We start from the raw sequence: 16,901 nt of genomic DNA, 5'->3' as shown, positions 1-16,901 counted from the left end.
TCTCAAGGAGAGCATGCAGAGATGCTTGCATGTAGTCATATGCATATAATCTGATTATCTTTGCAAAGGTCTGTGATTAACAGCAGGGGTGGCTAAATGCTCACCTTCCAAGGATCTCTGTCTGGCCCCTTGGACCCTCCCCTCCAGGCCACACCCTTCACTAGTCTTGCTTTGCTTGGCTGGAACTCTGACAATGCCTCTTATGTGCTTTGATGGAGAACAGAGAGTGGTGTGTGACCATATACATAAACTAGTAAAGGTAAAGGGACCCCTGACCAGTCGCAGACGACTCTGGGGTTGCGGCGTTCATCTCGCTTTACTGGCCGAGGGAGCTGGCGTACAGCTTCTGGATCATGGGGCCAGTATGACAGAGCCGCTTCTGGCAAACTAGAGCAGCGCACGGAAACACCGTTTACCTTCCCGCCAGAGCGGTATCTATTTATCTACTTGCACTTTGAGGTGCTTTCGAACTGCTACGTTGGCAGGTGCAGGGACCGAGCAACGGGACCTCACCCCGTCACGGGGATTCAAAATGCCGACCTTCTGATCGGCAAGCCCAAGAGGCTCAGTGGTTTAACCCACAGTGCCACCCATGTCCCATACATAAACTAGCCTTCTGTAAAAAATTAATTTTTTTTTATAAATAATTTTTATTAACTGGCCAATCACATCAAATTAAATCATATCACATAAATTCCAAATTACAAAGCCAAATTTTTAAATTTTGTTGGGGGAACCCATACTTCAAGATCCAAAGGGGGATTCAGATCATCTTCTTATTACTGCGTTAATGTCCAAATCAGTCCCAATCAGTCCAAACAAAATTCATAATTCTATCCAGTCTTATCTTGGTGTTTCCACATCATATCTTGTTCATATAATTTCTATTTTTCCTTTACGATCTCTTCTGTTAGTCCCCTTAAGCCGATACGCAAAATAATAATCCTGTGTGGATTTCCCGTTCCTCCACTAAGTCCAGATGGTTTCCATATAGAATCATAGAATCATAGAGTTGGAAGAGACCACAAGGGCCATCGAGTCCAACCCCCTGCCAAGCAGGAAACACCATCAGAGCACTCCTGACATATGGTTGTCAAGCCTCTGCTTAAAGACCTCCAAAGAAGGAGACTCCACCACACTCCTTGGCAGCAAATTCCACTGTCGAACAGCTCTTACTGTCAGGAAGTTCTTCCTAATGTTTAGGTGGAATCTTCTTTCTTGTAGTTTGGATCCATTGCTCCGTGTCCGCTTCTCCGGAGCAGCAGAAAACAACCTTTCTCCCTCCTCTATGTGACATCCTTTTATATATTTGAACATGGCTATCATATCACCCCTTAACCTCCTCTTCTCCAGGCTAAACATGCCCAGCTCCCTTAGCCGTTCCTCATAAGGCATCGTTTCCAGGCCTTTGACCATTTTGGTTGCCCTCCTCTGGACACGTTCCAGTTTGTCAATGTCCTTCTTGAACTGTGGTGCCCAGAACTGGACACAGTACTCCAGGTGAGGTCTGACCAGAGCAGAATACAGTGGCACTATTACTTCCCTTGATCTAGATGCTATACTCCTATTGATGCAGCCCAGAATTGCATTGGCTTTTTTAGCTGCCGCGTCACACTGTTGGCTCATGTCAAGTTTGTGGTCAACCAAGACTCCTAGATCCTTTTCACATGTAGTGCTCTCAAGCCAGGTGTCACCCATCTTGTATTTGTGCCTCTCATTTTTTTTGCCCAAGTGCAATACTTTACATTTCTCCCTGTTAAAATTCATCTTGTTTGTTTTGGCCCAGTTCTCTAATCTGTTAAGGTCGTTTTGAAGTGTGATCCTGTCCTCTGGGGTGTTAGCCACCCCTCCCAGTTTGGTGTCATCTGCAAATTTGATCAGGATGCCCTTGAGTCCATCATCCAAGTCGTTGATAAAGATGTTGAATAAGACCGGGCCCAAGACAGAACCCTGTGGCACCCCACTAGTCACTCTTCTCCAGGATGAAGAGGAACCATTGATGAGCACCCTTTGGGTTCGGTCAGTCAGCCAGTTACAAATCCACTGAGTGGTAGCATAGTCAAGACCGCATTTTACCAGCTTCTTTACAAGAATATCATGGGGCACCTTGTCAAATGCCTTGCTGAAATCAAGGTAGGCTACATCCACTGCGTTCCCGTCATCTACCAGGCTTGTAATTCTGTCAAAAAACGAGATCAGGTTAGTCTGACATGACTTATTTTTCAGAAATCCATGCTGACTATTGGTGATCACAGCATTCCTTTCTAGGTGCTCACAGACTGTTTGCTTAATGATCTGCTCCAGAATCTTCCCTGGTATTGATGTCAGACTGACTGGGCGGTAATTATTTGGGTCCTCTCTTTTCCCCTTTTTGAAAATAGGGACAACATTTGCCCTCCTCCAGTCTGCCGGGACTTCGCCTGTTCTCCAGGAATTCTCAAAGATGACTGCCAGTGGTTCTGAAATCACATCTGCCAGTTCTTTTAATACTCTTGGATGCAGTTCATCTGGCCCTGGAGACTTGAATACATCTAGACTAGCCAAGTATTCTTGTACTATCTCCTTAGTTATTCTGGGCTGTGTTTCCTCTGCTGAATCATTTGCTCCAAATTCTTCAGGTCGGGCATTGTTTTCTTTATCGGAGAAGACTGAGGCAAAGAAGGCATTGAGGAGTTCAGCCCTTTCTGTGTCCCCTGTTTGCATTTCACCATCTTCTCCTCTGAGTGACCCCACTGTTTCTTTGTTCTTCCTTTTGCTACGAACATACCCATAAAAGCCTTTTTTGTTGCTTTTAACCTCTCTAGCAAGCCTGAGTTCATTCTGTGCTTTAGCTTTTCTGACTTTGTGTCTACACGTGCTGGCTATTTGTTTGAATTCCTCTTTGGTGGTTTCCCCCCTTTTCCATTTTTTGTACACATCCTTTTTTAATCTTAACTCAGTTAAAAGTTCTTTAGATAGCCACCCTGGCTTCTTTAGGCACCTTCCATGTTTCCGTCTCATTGGTATTGCCTGAAGTTGTGCTTTTACTATCTCCCTCTTAACAAACTCCCAGCCATCATGAACTCCCTTTCCTTTTAGTATTACTGTCCATGGGATCTCACCAAGCACTTCCCTAAGTTTTATGAAGTCGGCTTTCTTAAAGTCGAGAAATTGAGTCCTAGTATGCTTGGCTGCTCCTTTCCGCTGTATAGTAAACTTCAGAAGAGCATGATCACTCGCGCCTAATGATCCTTCCACTTCTACCCCACTAACCAGGTCATCAACATTGGTTAGGACCAGATCTAAAATGGCTGTTCCTCTTGTTGCTTCTCCCACTTTCTGGACAATGAAGTTGTCTGCAAGGCCAGTGAGGAATCTGTTTGACCTTATGCTCTTGGCTGAGTTTGACATCCAACAAATATCCGGGTAATTGAAGTCCCCCATTACTACTATCTCCCTTCCTTTTGCATGCTTGGCCATCTGTTCCAGGAAGGCATCATCTATGTCCTCCGTTTGGCTTGGGGATCTATAGTAAACTCCCACAATGAGGTCACTGTTATTCTTCTCTCCCTTAATTTTGACCCAAATGCTCTCACTTTGGCTTTGAGGTTCTAAATCTTGGATCTCTTCACAGGTATACACATCCCTGACATATAACGCCACTCCTCCTCCTTTCTTGTCTGGTCTGTTTCTCTGAAATAGATTGTATCCCTCCATTATTACATTCCAATCGTGGGACTTATCCCACCAGGTTTCAGTGATTCCTATTATGTCATATTTAGTTTGCTGTACCAAGAGCTCAAGCTCATCTTGTTTATTTCCCATACTTTGCGCATTAGTGTACAGACATTGAAGTCCATTAATCATTCCCCCGTGTCTCTTATTTAAGGATTTTTTCCTCCCACCACTAGGTCTGCGTGCTGTTTGCTCCATTCGGTCTATGACATTTGGATGATCATCTTCATCAATTGATAGACTCCTACCTTCAGGAGCACTGTCTCCCTCCCCCACATTAGTCAGTTTAAAGCCCTCCTGATGAGGTTTCTGAGATTTTTTGCAAAAACATTCCTCCCAACCGTTGTGAGGTGCAGCCCATCGCTTGCCAGAAGTCCATCTTCAAGAAACTGCATTCCGTGATCTAAGAATCCAAACCGTTCCTGTTTACACCATTTGCGAAGCCAGTTGTTCACTTCCACTATTTTTCCCTCTCTCCCTGGGCCACGTCGTTCAACTGGGAGGACAGATGAGATGACAATTTGTGCATTTAATTGCTTCAGTTTCCTGCCCAGAGCCTCGTAATCTCTTTTGATCTTCTGGAGGCTATTGCTTGCAGTGTCATTGGTTCCCACATGAACCAAGAGGAAGGGGTATTTGTCAGTGGGTTTTATGATTCCTTGCAGTCGTTCAGTTACATCTTGGATCTTAGCCCCGGGGAGACAGCACACTTCCCGAGACATCTTGTCAGGCCCACAGATCACTGCTTCTGTTCCCCTCAGTAGGGAATCCCCTATCACCACTACACGCCTCCTCTTAGGTTTGGTCGGGGTTTGGTCCTTCGTAGATAGCATCGCTCTTTCCATCATAAATTTGGCATTTGTCGCTCTTAAGTCCCACCGAGAAGTTGATCCACGATATGTAAACAACTCTATTTCTCTCTTTCTCCTCCCAGACCCAAGAGCTCCAACAATGCCTCCCAAAATGGCGACGGCATTTTTAACTGCGTCATTCCAAAACTCTTAGCTTTCCAGCTTCATCTTGAAACATTGCTTTGGTTCGAAAGTTTATCTCCACACAGCCTTAAATCCACAGCTTAAGTCCTTAGTTTCTGACTCATTAGGGGAGGGGATTCTTGTTAAATCACATAAGAAAAAGGAAGGCAGGTTTTTCCCCCCTCCCCCCCAGCCATTTGTCATACCGTATCTTGACGTATCTTCTTATATTTTATTCTTGTCTTGTTATCAGAGATCTCTTCTGTCAGCAGTCTTTACTCCCCTTTTTCCTTGAAGCATGTGCAATTTATCTCGTCCAAATTGTTTCTTTTGAAGATGCTTGCAACTAGCGGCGCGAATCGGGGACGGCGTCCAGGAGTGCCGGAATCCCACAGGAGGGCTTTGTGCCTAGTGCCCCCACCCCCACAAATTCGGGGGTAGTATAGGGCACAGCAGGCAAGGGCCGTCCCCCCCACAATCCTGGGGGGGGTTAAGGAGGCTAATTACCCCCATCATAGCCTCCAAATTACCTCGTGTGGGTCGGAGAGATGTTATTGTCAGCCATCTTCCGATGCGCCACCTAGTGGCCCCCTAGCCTTCTGTAAAAAATTAACTGCTCTGTCCACTTTTGCTTCTGGCCCCACCCACTACTAGAATGTGACCTCCAGAAGATTGTCCAGAGGGGAATGTGGCTCTGGGGCTGAAAAAAAGTCCCTCTCTCAGTTTAGAGTATTGATCCAACATAGCATTATAAAGGGGAACCAAACAAGACATCTCTAACCCCTCGCAAAACCATACACAGGGACATATAATTAGAACAAAACTGCAGCTCTCCCTGAATCAGGCTGGTGTGATGGGACAAGTGGGAAAACTATCAACCTGCCCTGGTTGTATGTGAATTAATAACAATCCTTTGCTAATGTGAATTAATCCTACCATATTTTGCTGGCAAAGGTGAAGGTGAACAGAGTCTCTCTGTTCCTGAAAACTTTTGCCCCCCTGCCAGTCTGTTGCTGCCCACCTTTTGAAAACCACTGATATAGGTGGGATGAGTTGTTAGAAACAGAAAATAACCCCCAGTTTTGACCAAATTTGACTCTTCTGGCAATAAGGTACACCCCAGATACACACTGTCTCTGAATGTGGATTTTTATAAGAGCTGCATTATGTCTTAATAAGCAAAAGTAATAAGAAGAATCCTGAGGTGATCCATACCAAATCCTCTGCTGTCACTGGTTGTCCTTTTTTGTCATTAGCAACGACAATTTTCCCCATTCTTTCTTTCATATCTGACAGACCACTGGCCAGCGCTAGGATTGCCATGATTTCACTTGCAACAGCTATATCAAACTGAGTCTGTAAAAAGAAAAGTACAAGTTTATGAGACAAGAGACACCTGGAGTTCTAATCCATAGCTGGGAATCTGATGAACGCCACCTTGAGTTCCACCACGGAAGAAAGGTGGGCGACAAATGAAAGCAATAAAAGAAGATGGTATACTACCAGTGGGCAAAGCTGATAAGGATCAGCACAGAACATGGATAAAAGAACATGGATAGTCGCCATCCGAGTTTGGATTACTGACTGTATACAGATGAGCTCTGTGGCTTGAGCACATAGCCACTTCATTCACTTCTCACTTTGCATGAGCCAGCAAACTAGTTTCATGTGAACTTGAAAACTAAGGTTAACAACTTTGGAACAAGACAGGGTATTTATGCTTTTATCGTATTTTTTTAAAAAAATCTTGTTAATGCTGTAAACCACTTCCCGATGGGCTTTGTGATCTCGTGGTATATAAATACTTTTATAAATAAATAAAGCAAGCCATTGATACTATTTACTTGGTTCAGGTGGACTGGAAAGTTATAGTTAATTGAAGAGTTCCTGGTTTGTCCACCAGCTCATGCAAAGAGAGGAGCAAAGCGGCTGCATCCACATTCACAAGATTTGTTCATACCTCCGCTCATTAAACTGGAATTTGATTATCCAAAAGCAGCCTTTATCTGGACAAGTTCTTAAAAAGATTGACAAATGGCATCCTGTAAGGCTGTTAAAAGGCTGTTCTCTTCAGGCTCAGCCCATGCAGTTAAACCCAACATTGTCATCTCCCTCCATAGCTGCTCAGATCTCTAGGGAAGTGTATGTAAAAAAGCTTGAGCTGGTTTTGTGACACTTCACCCAGAATAACTGCCCTCTGTCTTCCACATTATACTTGAAGTAGATTATATTTTCCATCTGGTAAACTTTCGCTTAGATCTAACATATTAAATATGGCTACTGTTTAGAAGTAGGCTTGCCAAATGCAATGCTCACTATTTAGTAATGTCACAACAAAGACGGTGTGCATGAAAAAACAACAATGAACTTGGCTTATCAGCAGAGTTACAATGATGAGTTCTCTTTAGGACACTTCTCAAATATTGAGATTACATTGTTCTGTTTTTTAATGAGATTTAAACTACATTTCTATGAAAACTTACTAGCATATACCCCCGTTGGATGCAGGGGGACTTACATGCAAGTAAACATACATATTTATTTATTGATGTATTTCCCCCATACATCAATGCAATGTTGATCACCATACTTGATAACTACATGAAAACTATTGCTTTAGAATCACTACTATACACTAAGCCAAGATTAGCTGCAAATTAATTCATATCTAAAACCATTAAGCAACCAGTTCTTCAACAATCTATTAAAAATATATTAGTAAGGAAACATTTTTAATGATCAAAAGAAATGTCTTCTCCAAACACAGTCAGAACTTTACCTACCTGACGAGAAAATCCTTTTTCTGTACTTGCTTGTCCAACTGTTATTTTTCTAAGAAATCGATCGTTTGTATCTACCACTGAAAGGAAGAAAAAAACATTTAGCAAAAAAAGAGAGAAGGAACTATTTCTACATTTCATCCTGTTAATGTGATACAGAAAGGCATTTATTTTTAAATGTGTGCATCTTCTCCTGTGTAACAAATCTAACACTTCTTTATAAGACTGGAAGCTCTGCAGCATGGCAGAATATTGTGAAAGCCTCGTGATGGTTCAGGTTTGCTGCAAACTCTCAGGTAGGGCTAGAGCAATGGTGATGTCACCTTATCACAACACATTCTGCTACAGAGATTGCTCCTCCTTCTGATTGGCAAAATACGATTCTGGCTTTTGTTAGGAAACTCCTCCTTGACTTCAAGTTGTCAACACCCTAAAATGGATGTAAAACCAGAAGATTCTTCCAGAAAGATGCTTTGTAAAAACTGAAAATAAGGATGTGAAACAATAACTTCTATAATATTTTCTACACCCAATCAGTATGTTCAATATACTTTTGAGTATTAATGTTCAGTTCAGAGCATGATGTAAAAGCTTTAAAAATCTCAGAAGATTTAAACAACTTCTGATTACTCTTGCTGTATATCGTTTATTAGACAAATACCATCTGAATAATACAGATTATGCTTTGAAAACAGACATGAGGGATGTTGGGAATGTGTATATAATCTGAAGAATTTAAACAACTACATACTTACTACAGTATGAACAGAAACATGAAAAGGAAAATGTTAGGGGCTTACAAGAAATGCATATTCTTATCTAGTTGAAAAGATGCAGCTGGTTTTCTACTGCTACTTAAAATGCAGAAGACACTTTTTTAAAAACAATACATTTGACAACGTCCATGTCCAATGGCAAGGGTCAAAAAAGCATGGTACTACCTACAAACAAAGTTTAAATAGGTTATCTGCAACCAGACTATCACTAAATCATTTTGTTTAAAACTCCATTGTTTCGAATCACTACCCTGCTGAATGTATGGATGCCAGGAGGCATAGTCAGTAGGTACAGCAGTGGGTTGTAGGGGGGGGTCTGAAAGTGTCTACAGACTACCAAGGGGGGGTCTGAAAGTGTCTACAGACTACCAAGCTGCTGGTGTCTACTTCCAATACCATCCTTTCACCAAGTCCTATGGCAGGGAAGGAAAGGGTGTGGTTTGTCTTCCTTTGGGCTAGGCTCTTTTTGCCTCTTGCAGGAGATTATTCTGCAAGTATTCTGCAAGGAGAAGGCAAATCCCCAGCCTTTATTTTGGACTTTTGCAGAAAGCACAAACAGTCTGGATTCCTAGAATCACAGCTTTAAAGACATTTTGGGATTCCAGGATATTAAAAGAAAGAAAAGAAAGAAAAACCAAAGAAAAAACAATGGCATTTTCTAGCTTGCTACAAGGGATATTTCTTCCATTCTCCACATTAGAAATAAAAAGAACATACAGAAAAATCATGGCCATGTTTATTTAGAAATCTGTTTTTTTCTGGCAACAGTCCAAGCCAATAACAAGGGCATAAATAATAGCCTATAATAGTTGTGCCTGCTATTAACAAGAAAACTTAGTTCAGTTTATATTTTCACAAGCTTCTGGCCCACCATGGCACAATATGCTCTAGATAGACTTTTGATTTTATCCAGCAGGCTCCTCTTATATTCTGACACTTACCTCTTTGCCATGTTATCGTGGATGTGTCTATGTCTAGTCTTGCAAATCTGCTAATCTCATCATCTGTTAATGAGCCAGGATCCGTTTTTGTTATTCCCAGCCTCTAGAAAAAGAAACCAAAAAGAAGAAAAATGATACATGAGGAAGATTGCTGCTTGAAAAAGCTACATAAACACCTACTCAGTTCTAAAACCCACCACAGTACATGCTGTGGCCAATTCAAGCCACAATGGCGTGTGCTGAAGAGGTCACATGACCAGCTCACACATGCTAAGCTCAATGGAGATTCGTTTTCAGCTCATCACTGCAAAGGCCAGCTGACATCCAGTATATTTTTTAGTGGAAGTCCATGGTGAAGGAGCTTTGTGCAGCAGATGATATGCAACCTTGTTTCTAATTCTCTTGTGAAACTGTCCATAAGACCTACTGCCCTAAGAACTATTGACCAGAAGTAGCCACATGCAACTGAAGGTGATATTACTCTCTGTCCAATACTGATCAATCAGGACCTTGTTTGCTTGAAGGGAATATTTCTCTCCAGTTGAATTCAGACACCTTTTATGATATCACAATGCTACTTGTATACATTTTCCCCCTTCATAATGAAAAGCTCATTTCAGGGCTCATGGTTATTATTGGAGTTGGACTCCTTTAATAAAAAAGAGCTGAGGCATTACCCTTTTAAACTCATTATCCTAAAAATATATATTCAATTCCTTTGCTTTAGCAGACCTTAAGGTCCAAAAAATTGGCCTCAGCAACATCTCCAGTTAGCCTTACTATTTCTACCCTTTATTCTGTAAGAACTAGAGAATCACAATTCAAAAGCTGGAAACAAAAAGGGCTACAAACAATAAGAGACCTCTGTAGGGGAATAAAACCTATTACTGGAGTAAAAATAAAAGCACAATTAGGTAACCTTGAAACAAATTGGTGGTCCATACATGAAATTATAGATTTCTCTGCTAACCCAACAATATTGTTTCAAGCCACCAGAGCCTTAAAACCTATTGAACGACTAATTTTAAATTCTATCTACGCATCCAAAAATTTACTCTGAAATATCTACAAGATTATCTGTGATGTGATGACAGGGGATCTAATCTCCTTAAAATCTATATGGAAAACAGATTTACTCAGTGAAATTGATAATGCAGACTGGCAAAAACTTTGGAGGGAAAAATATTTTAAGTCAGTGTCAACTGAAATGAGAGAAAATAGTTTAAAAACAATTAACAGATGCCACCACACACCTGTAAAATGCCACAGTTTAAGCTTTCATTCAAATCTTTTTTGTTGGAGAGGATGTCAACATTTAGGTTCATATTTCCATATGTGGTGGGAATGCAAACCTGGACATTTACTTTGGAAAATGGTATTTATTATGGAACAGGTGATGTAACCTGATCTGAGGCTAGGTTTATTAAATCTGTTTATAGATGGCTATAAGAATTTACTGTTTAAGGACCTATTAATCTTTTCTTGTCTGCAACTAGAAATATACTAACACAATACTGGAAAACAGGTACTAACTTAACTTTAGAGACATGGTGGGATAGACTATGGAACATAGCTCTTATGGAAAAAGCAGAAAAGCATCAACCAGAAGAGCACTAATGAGTGAAAAGTCCAAATAATATTTTGAAACTGTATGGTACATGTTTAATCAGCACACTGGAAAGGTGAATGTTATTCCCCTACAACCAGCTAACCATGGCTCACACTGGGACAAACTTTTAAGACTCCTAGCTGCTATAATAAACTCTAAAGTATCATAAAATCTGCTTAATGTTTGACTTTGTACATGCATGGGAATGTTTCTTGAGGGGTGGGGGTTATATGGAGATTGTTTGTTACATGTATTTTCAGAAACTGAAAGTTAAAAAAGTAAAAATACACTTTTTTTTTAAAGTCAATGACAGTTTAGAATTCAAAAAGCATTGAGCTACATTGCCATTGCCACCCTGCGATAACAGGAGACACAGACTGGTGTCATATACTGACTGGGGTCACTTTCCTCATGACCACCTGTTTTGGGGAAACTGGTATCTGTTGCAAGCACAGTTTCGAAGCACCCTAAGTAGTGCTATTTGCAGGTTTCTCCAAACCCATAAAAGACTCCAAAGCACAGAGATAGTTCACTGGGGCTGATGGAAGGCATAAGGTAGTTTCCAAACAACCAGGTTGCTTTACTCACCACCAAAGTCACTTAGATGCTGCCTAGTGGGAGTTTGACTAGTTTGTCTAATTGGATACATTTTCAACACGCTCCAACAATGCACTCCTATGTGTGTTTACTCAGGAAAAGCCTCACTGGGTTCAAGAGGCCTTACCCCCAGATAAAGGTACACTGGATTGCAACTTAAAAGCTGAGACACTTTCTATAAACTGTGACAATCTTACTTACTGAATATGTGATAAAGTTGAAATACATCATATAATGCCTTCCTGCAGAGACAACACAATTCTATCTGACTACATAAATCACTATGAGATGGGGAAAAATGATTGATTCATTTAAACCTATATTTGTTTGGGGACCTTTTGACCTTATTAGTTCAAAAATAGGAAACTCTAATTATTATAAGCCAAATCAGTTTAAATTCATTATTTTTTTAAGAGACCCAAGGTCTTCTAAAAGAATCCATAAAATATTACTGAAAGTTTAAAAGGCCACTTACTTTCAGACGTGCAAGCTGAATGGCTGAAAATTTCCTCTCTCCATGAACTAATGGAACCAATCTATTATATAAGGCCTGCAAAGAACATACAGTATAATGAAAATCAGAAGGCAAAGTGCCAGTCCCCCATCAAGGATCATAAAGTGCAGTCCTGATTCTGCTAATAATGCATTTTCCAATTCTATTCCAAATTGGTCTCCACCCATTACAGCTTCTGAGACATTCTTCTTCCCATTTAAAGGGCAATTGATACAAAATTAACAACTATCATAACCAGCAAAACGTCTTTCATCTGCTCAAGAAAGAGGGTTTGCATACTGCGAGTACTTCCACCACACAGAGCCCATGCCGCACTTCCTTTGGGATTACTGGACCCTAGGGAAGGACTTTAGAGCTCTACTCAGCAGAACAAGAAGGTTCCCCAAGCACGGCAGTATTGGCTCACCACATTTTGAAGTAAATACATATTACAATCTAAAAACAAGGGCTACCATAAGGCCACTAAGGTTCTGCAATTATCAGATGGCACTGCTCCTTAGGAGCCTTATCAGTATGGACTAAACACTCAGTTTCCGGGACGGAAGACGAGAGTTCCCTTAACTACTGCCATGCCCTCAAGAACAGAATTTTCCTTCAAGAAATGAATTACAACCTTTCCATTATAAAGGAGAATATAAAGGGGTATATATTTGGGAACACTCTTGGAATGCAGTCTAAACCTCTTCTCTGGCAACCTCAAAAGCCCAGCACTGAGAATCCACTATTTTTTGGTCCGTCTAGAACAGAGGTAGCCAGTGTGTTGCCCTCCAGGTGTTGCATGTCTACATCTTCCAGCATTTCTAACCATTGGCCGTGCTGGCTAGGGCTGATGGGAGTTGGAGTCCAGCAACATCTGGAGGACAGCATGTTAATTACCTCTGCTCCAAACTGTGACAAAAATGCTGGCTCTGTATATAGATGAACCTTGAGTGGAAAAGGTCTCTAAATCCACTGGATTACACCAAAACATATACACAAATTATTAAATGGCCAATAATGAATTATTTAAAATGCTTTTAACTGCTGTGTTTTAGGAAATGCAGTATTCACAGTAACAATCAGATAACATTAGTGATGGAAATTATAAAATGGTTGGGTTTACCTTATCAGACTGAGTATTTTCATGCAGAATCCTTGCATCTATAGCAGCAGCCAGCAAATTATTTGCTGCAGTAATGGCATGAATATCTCCAGTTAAGTGAAGATTGAACTACGGATGAATTAAAAATGAGAAAAACATTCATTTTGAGCCGACTGGTGAAACCCATCCAAGCCCTTTCACTTGTGGGATTAACAGCTCAGTTGAACAACTTTCAAATTGTTGTGGAAATATGATTAAATCATCATCATTGTAGCTGAAGAGATTTAATAGGCGAGAGAGGGTCTCAGTTCAGTGGATGATAGTTTATAGCCAACACAACTAAAGTACAGATGAATTAAGACGAGCTGGAAAATAAGTTTTAGCTAGGATGCAGCAACCTGCAATTTGATTCATACATTCATGCTTTTTTATTTATGATGTGAATGTTGAAGGACAGAATATACTGTGTACTTCAAAATGATTGTGTGAACTTATATTGGAAGCAGAATGCTGGCTGGATGGCTGGTCTCATGTTCCCATGAATTTCATAACACAATTGAGCAAAAGTGTCTCAAACCAAGACAAAAAGTACAGTATGAGAAAATTAATGGCATTACACAAGGGATGAAAGTTAATCTGCTGATTAAAGAGATTTCAAAGAAATGAATATTTGTCTCTGTATGTATTTACTCTTTGACAACAGAAAGAGAGGAGCTAAAGTCCATATTCAATGGTGCGAAGAAAATTTTAGCTTACCTCTTCCATTGGGATGACTTGAGCATATCCGCCCCCTGCTGCTCCACCTACGCAGCAAATGAAATGCTTATGTTACATTAGTAAAACTATTCTGAAGGAAGGCTTGAATAAACCATAAAAGAAGAAATGGAATGATGCAAAATTTTGAGTCTCTAATGAGATTCAGAAAACAAAGAGTATTCCACTAAGCACGGCCCACAAGTATGGATGGGAAATATTGAGATACATTTCAGAGGCAGCAAACTGAAAGTGTGGATGTGTGGGTAAAAATGCACAAAAGTACACACTGAAAAGTCTACCCACATACACATTGACACCCCAGTGTGGAAACAGTCTCAGCTGTGTATCTATGAAATAGATAATCACCCACATGATAGAGCTGTCTGAATATCTTAAAAGTCTACAAAAAGTATTATGCACCATACTCTCTGGACATGCCTTTAAAATCAAAGAAACAGAACAACTCTAAAACACACGAATATTTCACTGGTTTCCTTTGGCCAAAACAGTCCAGAAGCTATATTATAAAGTACTGTATAATATGAAAGAATGAGTACCTTTAACACCAAATGTAGGTCCTTGAGAAGGCTGCCTCAGGCAGGCAAAGGAATTTACTTTAAGGTGGGCTGTCAGAGCCTGAACGAGGCCAATTGTCACAGTGCTCTTTCCTTCTCCAAGTGGGGTTGGTGTAATCCTAACAACACCGGAGGATGAAATGTATAAAATCAATAGGCCTGCTGACATCGGTTTTACTATTATGAAAATGCTACCAATACAAGCCAAATAAAATTTAACAGTATAATCAATTTCAAATAACGGTGCTAATATAAAACAGACAATTTCCATCTGTTACACTAACTTTGGTTGACATCCCGTGGTATCAGCCTCCTTGTGGAACAGGCTTCCTCTCCTGCCGTGGGATTTTGCTCTCCTTTCCTTCTCCCAGGGCCCTCATGTACCCCCAAAATCTTCTCAACAGTTGGGAAACCCATTGGAGCAGATTTGGGGTGGTGCACAGGGCTACAGCAGGGAAGAGTGGAAGGGGAAATCCTATTGCATCTGCATGCATGACATTGGATATCGCCCAAATGTCAATACCTCTTCTGTTAAAGCAACTGACTTAAGAACGGGGGAAACAAATTGTTTTGGCAACTGTTCTGAATACCTGGAACATACACTGAATTCGGTATAGATTTACATGCAAGACCAAAGCCTCTCCAACTTTCTTGAAAACTCATTCTTCAGCATTTAAGGAGAAATACAACGAATAGGCTTATCAAGTGTACCATTATTTAGTGAACCATTATTTCCTAACCTCTCCAAGCATGAATGAGAGGGGGCGGGGGGAAATACATTTTGTACAAAAACCCACCACAAAAAACAAGCAGTGTGAATCATATGTTATAATAATAAATAAAGACGTGTTTGTTGTTGTTGTTGTTGTTGTTGTTGTTGTTGTTGTTTAGTCGTTTAGTCGTGTCCGACTCTTCGTGACCCCACGGACCAGAGCATGCCAGGCACTCCTATCTTCCACTGCCTCCCGCAGTTTGGTCAGACTCATGTTTGTGGCTTCGAGAATACTGTCCAACTATCTCATCCTCTGCCGTCCCCTTCTCCTTGTGCCCTCCATCTTTCCCAACATCAGCGTCTTTTCCAGGGAAAGACGTGTTAGTAAAGTGCAAATAATAATACTTGCAAAACCCTAAATCTACATGAGCCCTTGGGAGTTTTTAAAACAGAGGGGAAGTATATTCATATGCTAGATAGGAGAATGGAATAAGAACACTATTTGGCCTACCCTGCTCCCAACAATAAAGTGGAAAGGATATTTCTCCCATGTAGCTATATCCCACTGTCACAATTACAGCTGTGCAGCTGCATTCCTTATTTCAAGTTGTACATAGATACTTGCTAATCATGTTCACCCTCAACAGCAGCTCTATTTTATCAAGGAACATCAGATATACAACCATCCAGATGGATGTTTTCCTAAAACATTTCAACTTTTAAAACAATTATCACAGACAGGGAAAGATAATCATACAGAATCAATTAAACAAATACCATATGAATTGAAATAAAATGTAACTAGGTATGGTTCTAGTAAGATTGATGGCAAGAGAACCACCATCGTATCTTTTTCTGATAGAGTTCAAATTTGAAAGTCTGCAAGCTCAGTTTGAAGATAATGGGATGCACACTTGAACCACTAAGTGTGTCACATTCTGAACCAACATACCTAGAAATTATGGAGTAATTGGAATCAATAAACTGAGATCACAATGGTTTAACGAGAATGAGAATTCAGCTAAGTTCTGATAAAAAATGAAGTTATATGGGTGATATGAAACTATATTTTGTTCCATTTCCTAATACATCAATGCTTGGTTAATTTCTATTCTGTCTTAAAAAAAACCCACCCTATATACACACACCTAAAGTTAAAGTATGATTAATGATTTTGAATTACCCTAGAAAGATTTCAAAACCGGCCAAACAATTCATCTGGGGCATCTCTCTCATCAGGCAGAGAAAATTCAAGTTAAAAACAAAACAAAATAAGATTACGTTTTCATTCACATCACTCCCACTCAGTTTCTAAGGGAAAAGCTTGCCAAGATATGCTATACTTAACTGTTTAAATCTGTGATACTTTAGTACTTGCAGTGAAATAAGTAGTTTATTAAAGGAATGTGACATTAAGGATTACATTTTCATTCCCAGGGACATACAAGTATTCATGCATATGCTAGCCAAAAGGGGTAACTCCTATAGCATGACCTCCTGAAGACTCTAGCTAGAAATCCACCTCTAATTAGAAACATCTTTCCTTCAGCATTCGAAACTATGCAAAAGGTCCAGCTGTCCTCTGTATGCTACGATCACTTCTGGTGAGAGATACAGTCTGAAATATTTGTTTTATAGATTACCATCTTTTTAAAAAAAAATAATTGAGTATTTTGCCCCCATGGTTGCTATGAAATAATGTGTTCTGCCTATTCTCTCTTACGCTGCAGCAGAACACAAACTCTCAAAGGCATAAAGCTTGTAACTATGATCACTGGTGCCAAGAGGACTGACCAGTTTTCTTTTCCAGCCCATCTAGTACCATGAAATATGTTGTTTGCCAGAAGCCAATCGTGGATTTTGAACCTGGAG

At 40.4% G+C, this 16,901-nt stretch overlaps 1 protein-coding gene across 1 annotated transcript in view; it reads right to left on the bottom strand.

Moving 5' to 3' along the window:
* Nucleotides 1–16,901, bottom strand: part of MTHFD1L (methylenetetrahydrofolate dehydrogenase (NADP+ dependent) 1 like) — a 115,684-nt gene that overhangs the window by 72,116 nt on the left and 26,667 nt on the right. The window contains exons 12-18 of the mRNA XM_083607957.1: nucleotides 14,300–14,436; nucleotides 13,743–13,789; nucleotides 13,008–13,115; nucleotides 11,867–11,941; nucleotides 9,186–9,288; nucleotides 7,472–7,548; nucleotides 5,904–6,044 (exon numbers count right to left, since the gene is read on the bottom strand). Coding sequence (XP_083464083.1) covers nucleotides 5,904–6,044; nucleotides 7,472–7,548; nucleotides 9,186–9,288; nucleotides 11,867–11,941; nucleotides 13,008–13,115; nucleotides 13,743–13,789; nucleotides 14,300–14,436 — 688 coding nt within the window. The remainder of the gene's footprint in view (nucleotides 1–5,903; nucleotides 6,045–7,471; nucleotides 7,549–9,185; nucleotides 9,289–11,866; nucleotides 11,942–13,007; nucleotides 13,116–13,742; nucleotides 13,790–14,299; nucleotides 14,437–16,901) is intronic.

This window comes from Podarcis filfolensis, assembly GCF_964270895.1.
Source record: "Podarcis filfolensis genome assembly, chromosome: 3".
In the NCBI taxonomy this organism is placed as follows: Eukaryota; Metazoa; Chordata; class Lepidosauria; order Squamata; family Lacertidae; genus Podarcis; species Podarcis filfolensis.
The sequence above is the reverse complement of the archived record's forward strand: the minus strand, read 5'-3'. Positions and strand labels throughout refer to the sequence as shown.